Here is a 12,059-nt window from a genome sequence, read left to right on the forward strand (position 1 = left end):
AAAATATATTTTAGGGTAGATGGTGAGATCTCACCTGTTTTTTCACCTCTTTTTCACCCTCTTGAATTTTCATGACTTCTTCGTAAATGTTTTGTCAAGACTTCTTCGTAAATGTTTTGTCAAGACTTCTTCGTAAATGTTTTGTCAAGACTTCTTCGTAAATGTTTTGTCAAGACTTCTTCGTAAATGTTTTGTCATGACTTCTTCGTAAATGTTTTGTCAAGACTTCATCGTAAATGTTTTGTCAAGACTTCTTCGTAATGAGTGTAAAGGACCCAAAAATAAAGTTTATGTTAGAATGTTAGATCTAACATGTTTTCTAACACGTTTTCTAACATGGTCTAAAACTCTCGAAAATCATGAATTTCCTTAAGATAGAAAAAATAAAGTTAGTTTTATTTTTTTTTATTTTGTATGTAAGATATGATTTCAGGGATTTTTTTGACGAAGTGTCAATGTTCACTTCGTCAAAAAATAACAGTTATCTAATGAAAAAGTGTCATTTTTTTGTATTTGACGAGAATGTCGGGTAAATGTTTTGTCATGAATTTCCTTAAGATAGAAAAAATAAAGTTAGTTTTATTTTGTATTTTTTGTATAAAAGATATGATTTCAGGGATTTTTTTGACGAAGTGTCAATGTTCACTTCGTCAAAAAATAACAGTTATCTAATGAAAAAGTTAGTTTTATTTTTTTATTTTGTATGTAAAGACATGATTTCAGGGATTTTTTTGACGAAGTGTCAATGTTCACTTCGTCAAAAAATAACAGTTATCTAATGAAAAAGTTAGTTTTATTTTGTATTTGACGAGAATGTCGGGTATATGTTTTGTCAAAACTTCTTCGTAAATGTTTTGTCAAACATGAACGTAAATGTTTTGTCAAGACTTCTTCGTAATGAGTGTAAAGGACCCAAAAATAATGTTTAGGTGAAGTGGTGCGATCTCACCTGTTTTTTCACCTCTTTTTTCACATCTTGAATTTTCATGAATTTTCCCGAAATAAAAAATAAAGTTAGTTTTATTTTTTTTATTTTTTTTATTTTGTATAAAAAATAAAAATGTCAACAATCGGCACAACAACAGTTCAAACAACTACAGCACCAAACTCTTTAGTCATGAATCCTACGTCAATGTTGGTAGGGATGAAAAGCTTCATTCCTTCTTCATATACTTTTGAAACAGAAATCCAGAAGATAAAGCAAGAACTTTTAACATGTAATTTAGACTGTAGTGCGAAAGATGAAACAAATGAACAGTATCTTTATGAAATGGAGGACATTATTGACCATTTGCCTAAACTACCTGAAATCCAACAACAAAAACTCACTATTCCTGAATTCGATGAAATAGAAGTGAAACCAACTGACTCAGTAGAAATAAAGAAGTTCATACGTAAGGTAAACTATGAGTTTCTAGGATTTCATTGCAACCATAAGGTTATGGACAAAGATTGCGACATGGTATATAAGAATGTTTCTGACATATATAAATCTGAAGAATTTAAGACATACGACAACTTTGTTTCGTTAGTTGCAGAATGTGTTTGGGAAATAAGAGATGAAGATAGAAGAGGTAAGGTATGGAATGAACAGATAAAACCAGCAACTTTTGAGTTAAAGAAAACCATTGACGCCTTAGTTGTTTTAGCAGGTAAGGTTTCAGAATATAACGCAAAGTTGAACCCACAATGTTCTAAATGTAAAGCAGCAATAAGGAAATATAACTACTCCGTCAAAGAGATAGAACGTATGCGAAACGACTATGCTGACTTAAAGAAAGAAGCAGAAAAACCAGCAGAAGATAAAATGGACATGTTAGAATTTCTGAACAAAAACTATCCAACTGCTGACGATTTCCTTCTATCTGACGTCAAGAAGAAGTATAAAGAAACTTTCGGTATCGTTAAAACTTTTGACATACTGACAGAAGAAATAGAAGCTACGAAATTGTTTAGAATTTCAAATCTACATCGTACAATTCATGTAAAACGCTTGTGAAAAAAAGAGGTGAGAAAACAGGTGAAAAAACAGGTGAGATCTCACCATCTACCCTAAAATATATTTTTGGTCATTTACAATGAAGTCTTGACAAAACATTTAAGTTCGATGAAGTCTTGAAAATTCATGAGTTTTGTGTGTTTTAGACCATGTTAGAAAACGTGTTAGAAAACATGTTAGATCTAACATTCTAACATAAAATATATTTTTGGTCATTTACAATGAAGTCTTGACAAAAACTATCCAACAGCAGAAGATTTCCTTCTATCTGACGTCAAGAAGAAATATAAAGAAACTTTCGGCATTGTTAAAACATTCGATGTACTAAAAGAAGAAATAGAAGCTACGAAACTGTTTAGGATTTCAAATATACATCGTACAATTCATGTAAAACGCTTGTGAAAAAAGAGGTGAAAAAACAGGTGAGATCGCACCACTTCACCTAAACTTTATTTTTGCTGAAAAATGACCAAATTTCATGAGTTTTCCCGAAATAAAAAATAAAGTTAGTTTTATTTTTATTTATTTTTTTATTTTGTATGTAAGAACAGAAATGACAAACATTGAGTTTGAAACAGTTAAAAAGATAGACAATGACACCAAATTGGTTAGAATAGGTGATTTAAACGTAAGATACTCAAAGAAATACAACAAATATTCTTTGTCAGACATTTTATCTCCATCTGGAAAGAAAACATACCATTGGGTTGGAATTGCTTCTACTCAGAAAATTTTGACAAGAAATCCTGAGCTTATGATATCGGTAAGATTCTATGGAACTGCAGCATATCTCATCGACAAAAGTCTTATACCAATAATTTTGTTATGGTTAGACCCAGTTGTTGGATATAACTTCATAACATATGGTTCATTCGATACGGAACGTTGCAGTGAAGGCTTACTTTACATCGTTCAGAAACCGAAGGACTTCAATACAAAGAGATATAAGATAGGAAGAACATATAATATAACTCAAAGATATGACAGTACAGTCAATAGAGTCAAGGTTGTGTTTGTTCATGATATGAGAGCTGCAGAAACAGAACTACTTGAAAAGTTTGAGAAAATATATGGTGCTCCCATAAAAGGTAAAGAAACGTTTGAAGTAGATGAGATAGATAAAGCTATAAAATTATTTGACGAAGTTGCTGAAAAATACATGTAAAGCGTTTATTTTTGGTCTTTTGTGAAAGATAGAAAATAAAGTTAGTGTCATTTTTTTGTATTTTTTTGTATGTAAGATATGATTTCAGGGATTTTTTTGACGAAGTGTCAACCTTCACTTCGTGTCATAATGTAAAAATAACGCTTACCATGTAAAACGGTTGTGAAAAAAACAGGTTAGAAAGGAGGTTAGATCTAACCTTCTACCCTAAATTATATTTGTGCTGAATTCAGCAAAAATAATGTTTAGGTGAAGTGGTGCGATCTCACCTGTTTTTTCACCTGTTTTCTCACAAGCGTTTATTTTTGGTCTTTTGTGAAAGTCAGAAAATAAAGTTAGTTTTATTTTTTTATTTTGTATGTAAGATATGATTTCAGGGATTTTTTTGACGAAGTGTCAATGTTCACTTCGTCAAAAAATAACAGTTATCTAATGAAAAAGTGTCATTTTATTTTTTTATTTTGTATGTAAGATATGATTTCAGGGATTTTTTTGACGAAGTGTCAATGTTCACTTCGTGTCATAATGTAAAAATAACGCTTACCATGTAAAACGCTTATAAAATAACTGGGGTAGAAAAGAGGTGAGATCTAACCTTCTACCCTAAATTATATTTTTGCTGAATTCAGCACAAATTTCATGAGTTTTGTATGTTTTAGACCATGTGAAAAAAGGTGAAAAAACAGGTGAGATCGCACCTCTTCACCTAAACATTATTTTTGTCTGATTTACGCTCATTACGAAGAAGTTTTGACAAAACATTTACGAAGAAGTCTTGACAAAACATTTACGCTCATTACGATGAAGAAGTCTTGACAAAGCATGTACGAAGAAGTCATGACAAAACATTTACGAAGAAGTTTTGACAAAGCATGTACGTTCATGTTTGACAAAACATTTACGATGAAGTCTTGACAAAACATATACGTTCATGTTTGACAAAACATTTACGTTCATGTTTGACAAAACATTTACGAAGAAGTCTTGACAAAACATTTACGATGAAATCATGAAAATTCACGAGGGTAGAAAACGTGTTAGATCTAACCTTCTACCCTAAAATATATTTTTGCTGAAAAATGACCAAAAATCTGAGTAAAATGGCATATGCTTGCTTCCCTCGAAAAACCGAGAGAAGAGATTCCGTACGAAAACAGTGAAGAACAGCGAGACCGACTTTTATCTGGGTCGCCAAAACTCTATGAAAACAGTGAAATTTCTCTAGACCGACTTTTTTCGGTCTTGCATAAAACACATGAAAACAGTGAATTTCCTTAAGACAGAAAAAATAAAGTTAGTTTTTTATAAAATATTTTTTTTATCCGGAATATAAAGACAGATATGTCAACAACAGAGAACACAACAACAGTTATAGTCCATGAAGCCATAAATGAAGAATACGAGTACATACAGTATAACAAACAGTTACGTCTCATTCGTTCGGTCAAAGACGATATGTACCAGATGCAAAGTATTTTGAACGCTCTTCGTTCTACAAAGCAAGCATATCATTGGTTTGAAAACCAACAGACAAAAGAACTTTTAGAAGAATTTCCTCATATGATTGCTTCCCTCGGAAAACCGAGGGAAGAGATTCCGTACGAAAATCGCAAGAATTTGGCTCCTGGTTTGAGAGGATATTATGTTCATAGACTTTTAGTAAATGCCGTAGCAATGTGGGCTTCACCTCGTTATGCTTGTTATATTTTCATGATGTTAGATGAACTATATAAAGCAGAACGTGAAGAGATGGAAAACAAGCTTGAAGCAAAAGACAAAAACATTCAGAAAAGAATACCACGTTCGGTACCAAAAGGAAAGGAAAAGAACTATAAGTATATGATTTATACTGAAGAGTTGGAGAAAGAAGAAGATAAAGATATGGTTATGTTGCATTTAGTCAGAAGAAACAACAAAAGCTTTTACGACCTTGCTAAGATTTACAAATCTGACAGAAATTGGTTCTATCGCGAAAACTTACCGATTTCAATGACACCGAATGAAGATGTGAAACAAATAGTTCAAGATACGTTACCTCAAACACACTATGATATTAAAGGTTGTACAATACTTACCTTCAAAGAAGATTTGCCATTGTTAAAGGAAAAAATAACAGAGTATTTTGACAACTTCAAACAAGTAGAGTAAATTGCACTCTTTATTTTTACGCTTGACTTCAGATGGCTCAAGTAGCTCAATTAGGTAAATTGCCTCGTCAAATCCTTCTGGCATTCCGAGTCCTTCCTTCCAACAGGAAAAAAATTTCCTTCCAACAGGAAAAAATTTTCCTTCCGACAGGAAGAACTCTTCCTTCCAACAGGAAAAATTTTTCCTTCCGACAGGAAAATTTTTTCCAGTTGTCCGTCCGTAAACCATTCAAATTTTCGAAAATTGAGAACTTTTTGGTCGAACTTCAGAAAAAGTTTTTCCTTCCAACAGGAAAAGTTTTTCCTTCCGACAGGAAAAGTTTTTCCTTCCGACAGGACACAAACGGATGACTGACGTTCCTCTTCCTGAATGCCTTCCAAAGCCAGAAGAACCGACAGCCCCAGCACCACAACAGACTTACTAAGACTAAACACTTACATTTTTCAAGCTTGACTTTTTACAATTTGAACTTTGTTTGCGTAGATATGAATTCTGAAAGAAGTATGAGGGTCTTGTATGACTTTGTACTTCTCCCATAGTTCATGTCTGTCAAACTTACCTGCCATGGACTCTTTCATAAGTTCCATGAAATCGTCTTCGGACAATCCGGGGAAAAGTACAATGTCAGTAAGTATTCTCTTTACATCCTTACTTAAACTCTTTGCTGTCTGTACACAAATGACAACTGAAATGTTAAAGTGTCTGAGCTTCTTAAGAATTCGACACATATCTTGTTCTCTATTCTTAAGCAAAGGATGAGAAGCAAAGTCATCTAAGATAAGAAGACACCTATGAGGGTATGTCTTCCAATCGTAAGATTGCAATTTCTTCGAAATGTATTCTATCTCTTTCTGTTTGTTTCTGAAGTGTTTCTTCTCTAATATTCTCTGCATTTCCTCATTTGGGTCTTTAAACTTAGAATTTATATACTCATTTATAGCATTATACTTCAAAACTCTTCTTTGGTACTTCTTTATCCAATCTAACAACTCAGTATCCTTTATACATACTAACTTAGACTTCTTTATAATATCTTTGAACGAATTGACGGTTTGGTCAAATTGACCAGAAGTACTACAAATGACAACTAACTCATAGAATGGGTTCTTCTCATCTAGTTCTTGTTGTTGTGCAGCCATTTTAAGATAAGTGAAAGTCTTACCCGACCCAGGTGGTGCAATTAGACCTGTTATACCATTCTGAGCAAATAAGAACTTGTCATGTATAGGCTTTATCTGAGCATTTTCTAACTTCCTCTTGTTCTTGTTTAAAACATTCTCAAATTTCTTGTCAATGTCAGCAAACTTTTTTTCTAACATATTTTTAGAAAAATTAAAATTTTTATCTTTTAGAAAATGTCTAGCGATTTCGCTATCTATATTCGAGACAAACTTTTTGACAGCAAAACATCTGTCGACCATAAAATCTTACATAGTGTAAACAAGAAAGGGGAATTTGTTCTAAAGTTCTGTTTCTGGGAATATGACAAGAACCATAAAACATTAAGCAGAGAAGTCTTAAAATTTGTCAATGACAGACTTGTTGACAGAGATGACGCCGATTGGAAAGATGAAGTCCAACAAAAGTTCTTAGAATGCAAAGAAGACACATGCGCTGTTCTTGAAGATGAAATAGAAAACAGAATAGAAGAGCTATTAAAGGACAAAGAACTTTTACATAAATATAGTTGCGCCAAATTTGACATAACTCCACCAGAAAAGAAGAAGAAAGAAAAGAAAGAAAAGAAAGTAGAAGAAGAGAAGAAAGAACCTGAACCAGTTCCAGAGAAAAAGAAATTTGACATGTAAAAATAAAATTTTATTTTTAGAACATTTCTGGGTCAATGTCAATGTTCTCTTCCTCTTTAGGAGCAAACACTGGCTTAGACTCTAAAATCTTTTTACCCAATTTACCTTGAACTTCTACAACTTTAGACTCATAATATTCATAGTCGTCTGCTTTCTTTGGTTCATAAGGTATAACAAGTTTGTATGCTTTGCCTTCTTTAAGGTTTGAAAACCTTCTGTCAAAACTTTCTTTGACTGCTAACAAACCTTCTATGTCTAAGTCTTCAAATTTCGCACCATTTTTAGTCACAATAGCAAACTTAACTGGTTCGATGTTCCAAACTTTGCTGAATGAAGACTTTTCAAAATGGTAGAAGTAAACATTCAAATATGTGAATGGGTCTAGTTCTTCTTTAAGTCCTGACATGTACTTGTTTACTGAGATGAATTTTGCCATCTTTTTCTATCGGATAAAAAAAATATTTTTTTTTAAAATTTACTCATAAAAATTTTTCTTTGTATATACACCATTCTGTACGTCTAAAAGACTTTTGACATTTGCCAAGAATGTTCGTTTAGAAGCTGTCATATAACCATATTCTTGACAATATTGTTTATACGAATCGTACAATGACCTTTCATCTAAACACTCAAAGTCAGTTTCATCTATGAACAGTTCATATACACTCTTGTTTGCTTCTAACAATGTTTGTCTCTCTTCGGTATGTGGAATTTGTCTTGGATTGAACTTAGAAATATCTAATGTCATGAAATATGAGAACAAGTGGTTGTAAAAGTCAGATGTCAAAGTTTCTGCTAAGTCGTCAAAATATTCTGTATCTTGCATATGAGAATCTGACGTTCTGACAACTACATATCTTCTGTCAGAACTTTCTAACTTCATCGGAACAGTATTGTTTGAACAACATAATGAAGTTTGCAACATTCTCACAAACTCTTGAGTCTTATATACTTTCTTTCAACAACGCCAACTTTGTCTGTTATAAGACTCTTCAAAGCATCTGAGTTCAAAACTTTTGTTGTATCTATACTTTTGAAGTTCATTGCAAACTATAAGTTTCATATTCTCTATTGAGGATGTTAAACTTGCCACAGATGTTTTCTAAGTTTGTCATATTCGGATTCGAATAACCTTCTAACAGTTTGCATAAGATATCTGTAAAGAAAGTATTCTTACCTGTTCCTTGTTTTCCAATTATAATGAGAGCAGTTTCATTTTTAGCACTTGGATGTTGTAAGATGTTTGCAAACCAACATAAGATATAACTCATAAACCTTTTCGTTTCCATTGCATATAATTTTCTTTGACATGGTCTAACCAAGCTTCTATAATATTTTCTTTCCATTCTACTTGTTCGTATTTATATCCAGTGAAGATAGAATAGAAGTTTGGAGAAGGTGTATAGAAACTTTATACCGACGAATGAAAAATCTTCAAGTTTTGACAATAAGATATCCCAAGCATCTAACATCTTCATGCCAACTTGTACAACTTTTATTTTCTTAAGTTTCTGTCTACATTCTTGTTCTGAAACTATTGTCGCTTTAGGTTTGTTAAAGACTACATCCCATTCTTTCATGACATAACATTCTGGGGCAGAGTCAACATAAATGACTAAACGTTTCAAATTCTCGACTGCTTTGTTATAGTCTCGAAATGGACACATATTTCTGAATGCTTGGAAGTCATAAAAATCTGAAACATCTATTCTGTACATTTTTATAAAAAATAAAAAAAATATTTTTTTTATTCTTGACTTTGTTGTTGCATTTGTTGCATTTGTTGTTCTTGAGCTATTTGTTGTTGAAGTTGTTCTTGTAATACAATACTTTCACCAGTTGCATCTTCCAATTCGAAACTTTCTGCCGTCATTGACAAATACATAGGACATAAAAGTTTTACAGGAACAAAGTTTGCGTCAACTAATGTCAACGTTATACTTGCCAAAGTGTTTGAGTTCACTAAGGTTGAAAATTCTGCATTCGAATGAACAATAGGCAAACCAGCAGAGAAAAGTATTGTTTATACGCATAAGTATCTTTTGGTCATAATAGTTTCTGTCGACATTCGAATAACACTTTGAACCTAAGTTTGAAACAATATATAAGATTGGTGTGCTTAATGTCAATGGAATAGACATTCCTTGTATGACACCTTTTCCTGTTATAGGAAACTGTTGGTAGTAAAAACCAGATATAAGTTTTGTATTATAGCTCATATTGTTTATAGTAAACTCAGTCGGACATCCAAACATAATGAAACCTGCTCTAGTTGCAGCACATGTTACACCCGTACTTAAAGTATTAAATAAGTCAACAAAACCTGTTGGTGGTATATCTGAGTAAGTATCTTCAAAGGAGTATTTTTTACCATTCACAACAATAAAGTCTTCTGGTGTCAAAAAGCAAAACAGGCTTTAGTCGTCATTGTGTTTAAGGTTAGTTTACAATACCGTCCTTGAGGACTTTGTAAGTTTGTTGTTATAGAATTATATGACTCAGGGTTTTTAGTCGTAATAGTATAAACCATTATGTCTTCTGCCATTTATATATATTTAAAAAGTTTTCTGAAAGTGGAGAAGAACTTCATCTAAACTTTCACATGGCGTTTCTTGAAGTTCTCTGTCTAAGAAGTTCAAATATTTTGTAAAGACATAGAACTTTCCTTTGTCTACACGAACAACAAAACAGGGTCTTTCATATCGTTCAAAAGTGTGTAAAGTCCTTTACATGAAATAAAGTCTATATTATTTTTCTTCAAACATCTTTCAAGAAGTTTTGACATTTTTACTTAGCAAATAAATTTTAATGAAATGTTGTGGTCGTCAAATATTTTTATGACGTCTGGGAAACTATACTTTAAGTTCAACGTTTCACCTCCTTTCATAACGTATATCTTGTCAATGACATTATATGAAACACCACAGCAACTAATGTCGGGTTCTATTTCTTTGATGTTTATATCGTCTGCCTCTGTCAAAAGTTTCAATAGTTCTTTCAAGACTTCATGAGGTGCAATGACATATGAGTTCACTTTTACAGGGTTGTGTTCGACCAAGTTTAACATTATACCTAAAGCTTGACAAATCTTCTCCTGAGTTTGAAGTTTGTCTTTCAGTTGTTGGTAGTCGTTTCGAATATCTGCAACAGAACTTAAGTCTCTGCTAACTTCAGGATATGTTGGTTGTTCTTTTACAGGAAAATTGTTATACCATCTTCGTCCTCGTATGGTTTCCCCACTTCAACATCTCTGTCTTTGACATTGACAATAACACTTTGACTGTTTGTTTGAGTTGGTGAATTTAACTTCACATCTGCCACCGCCATTAAACCTTTTGAAACACTTACGCTTCTATTTTTCGGAAATGACATTTTACTTAGAATAAAAAGATGGACGTATTCGAGTATCTCTTCGAATTGAAGCAAAACAAGGTTTATACTCACAAACAATACAAATACATTGACAGAATAGTTCTTTACACAAACAATGGAAAATGTTATAGAATAGCAGTCTTTGCTGAACCTAAATATTTCCATAAAGCAAAGAAAGTTGGTATAACCGAGATGGTGAAAGTTCTTGACGTTGACAAAAATATAACAACAAAACTTACAGATATTTCTAAAGGTAAGTTTATAATACAATATTATGTCAAAACTGGCGTACTGTCAATATTTGACGGAGAGAAGTCAGTTCAAGAACAACTTACTGACCTGCTGCAAAATCTGCTCGATGGAAGCTGTCGTTATGCCAATCTGAGGAGCCCCAGCAGGTTTCATCGAACGAATCTTCAAAAAGCATCTTCCGTGAAAAGTGCTATTGGTTTTGTAAACTTCTTTGCTCTCAGTTCATCTGGACCGTCTCTGTCACCAGTATATTGTATTTGTACAGTACCAACAGTTGAAATACCACCCATAAAGTCTTCTGAGTCAGCAAATGGAATGCCAAGCCAAAAGTTTGAACGGTCTCCATTTGTATATTGAGTTTTTTGACCTCCTGTATGAGTCCATACTTTCACATATGGCATAATAGAACTTTGCATTTCAGGGTTAATGGTTGTTGTGAAGTTGTTGTTAAAGTTCATAGCATCTAATGTCAAGTTGTATGACCTCATATCCTCAACTGTAGAATATTCTTCTCTTGGATAATATTTGCCATCTATGTTTATATGATATTTAATACCAGGGTTGTAGAAACAAGAATAGTCATTTATAGTTCGTCTGAACAGTACAAACATAGTATCTGCATGTTTCATTGCAGTTGTTAAAGCAATATCTGTTCTTGCACCTGGGTCAGCACTTTGGTTTCCAACTTCACCTGCAAAGTCTTTGACAGATATTTGGTGTATAGGGAACATAAGTGGAACTGCAATATATTTGGCAGCTAAAGCATTTGAAATATCTGGGTCCAACATATAGACTGCAAGTCTGCTTTCTATTCTCTTGCATTCAAACTTTTTCGCATGTGAACTTAACTGGGTCCCAAGCAGTTCCAGCAGCATTGAAATAATAGTTTACTTCATTGTTGAAGTTTGAGAAACCAAAGTCTAAGTCAACTTTGTCTTTGCAAAATTCGGCGAATGACGTTTGATTTGTTCCCTTTACGTCTGTAATAGTGAATGGGTCTTGTGTTGGTGCATGACTAAGTTATTTTTGCTTGGAGTAAGTTCAATAGAAATTTTTCCTGCCAGTTTGGCAAGTATCTTAAAAACCTGAAGATGAGGAAAGATGACAAAGGAACTCTAAGTTTCAGTTTTACTTTAGTGGCAGCAGTTCCATCTGAACCAGAAAGGTTAACATAAACTCCTGGAACGTTAGGGTCAAGTCTTCTTATTTTCTCAATATTTGCATACTGGTCTGTTTGTTCTCTCGCTTGTGGTTGTACTGAGTTTCTCAAAGCGAACCATTCATAGTTTGCCCATGTTACTGTTTGAAACTAAGT

The 12,059-nt window shown here is 33.0% G+C and overlaps 4 protein-coding genes and 5 pseudogenes across 9 annotated transcripts, besides 1 other annotated feature; 4 read left to right on the top strand and 5 right to left on the bottom strand.

The window, feature by feature from the left end:
* Positions 1-12,059: part of a mobile genetic element that runs on past both edges of the window.
* On the top strand, positions 1,061-1,999 carry TVAGG3_1083450 (organellar and viral DNA polymerase type B; the record flags this gene model as incomplete). Its single annotated transcript, XM_051256749.1, has 1 exon — positions 1,061-1,999. One exon carries the CDS (start codon positions 1,061-1,063, stop codon positions 1,997-1,999), a length of 939 nt encoding a protein of 312 aa, XP_051076036.1.
* TVAGG3_1083460 lies at positions 2,619-3,164 on the top strand (annotated as a pseudogene). The gene has a single exon. A coding segment is annotated over exon 1 (546 nt).
* Positions 4,506-5,312, top strand: TVAGG3_1083470 (KilA, N-terminal/APSES-type HTH, DNA-binding family; the record flags this gene model as incomplete). The annotated part of the gene is made up of 1 exon (XM_051256750.1): positions 4,506-5,312. The coding sequence occupies one exon, from the start codon at positions 4,506-4,508 to the stop codon at positions 5,310-5,312; it is 807 nt and encodes a 268-aa protein (XP_051076037.1).
* TVAGG3_1083480 (protein of unknown function, DUF4106 family) lies at positions 5,756-6,631 on the bottom strand (the record flags this gene model as incomplete). Its single annotated transcript, XM_051256751.1, has 1 exon — positions 5,756-6,631. One exon carries the CDS (start codon positions 6,629-6,631, stop codon positions 5,756-5,758), a length of 876 nt encoding a protein of 291 aa, XP_051076038.1.
* TVAGG3_1083490 lies at positions 6,899-7,120 on the top strand (annotated as a pseudogene). The gene has a single exon. A coding segment is annotated over exon 1 (222 nt).
* Positions 7,226-7,556, bottom strand: TVAGG3_1083500 (annotated as a pseudogene). The gene has a single exon. A coding segment is annotated over exon 1 (331 nt).
* Positions 7,596-7,946, bottom strand: TVAGG3_1083510 (Poxvirus D5 protein-like family; the record flags this gene model as incomplete). Its single annotated transcript, XM_051256752.1, has 1 exon — positions 7,596-7,946. The coding sequence occupies one exon, from the start codon at positions 7,944-7,946 to the stop codon at positions 7,596-7,598; it is 351 nt and encodes a 116-aa protein (XP_051076039.1).
* TVAGG3_1083520 lies at positions 10,126-10,281 on the bottom strand (annotated as a pseudogene). The gene has a single exon. A coding segment is annotated over exon 1 (156 nt).
* On the bottom strand, positions 10,986-11,532 carry TVAGG3_1083530 (annotated as a pseudogene). Its single transcript has one exon. A coding segment is annotated over exon 1 (547 nt).

Source organism: Trichomonas vaginalis, assembly GCF_026262505.1.
Source record: "Trichomonas vaginalis G3 chromosome Unknown ctg_162, whole genome shotgun sequence".
NCBI classification, from domain to species: Eukaryota; Parabasalia; order Trichomonadida; family Trichomonadidae; genus Trichomonas; species Trichomonas vaginalis.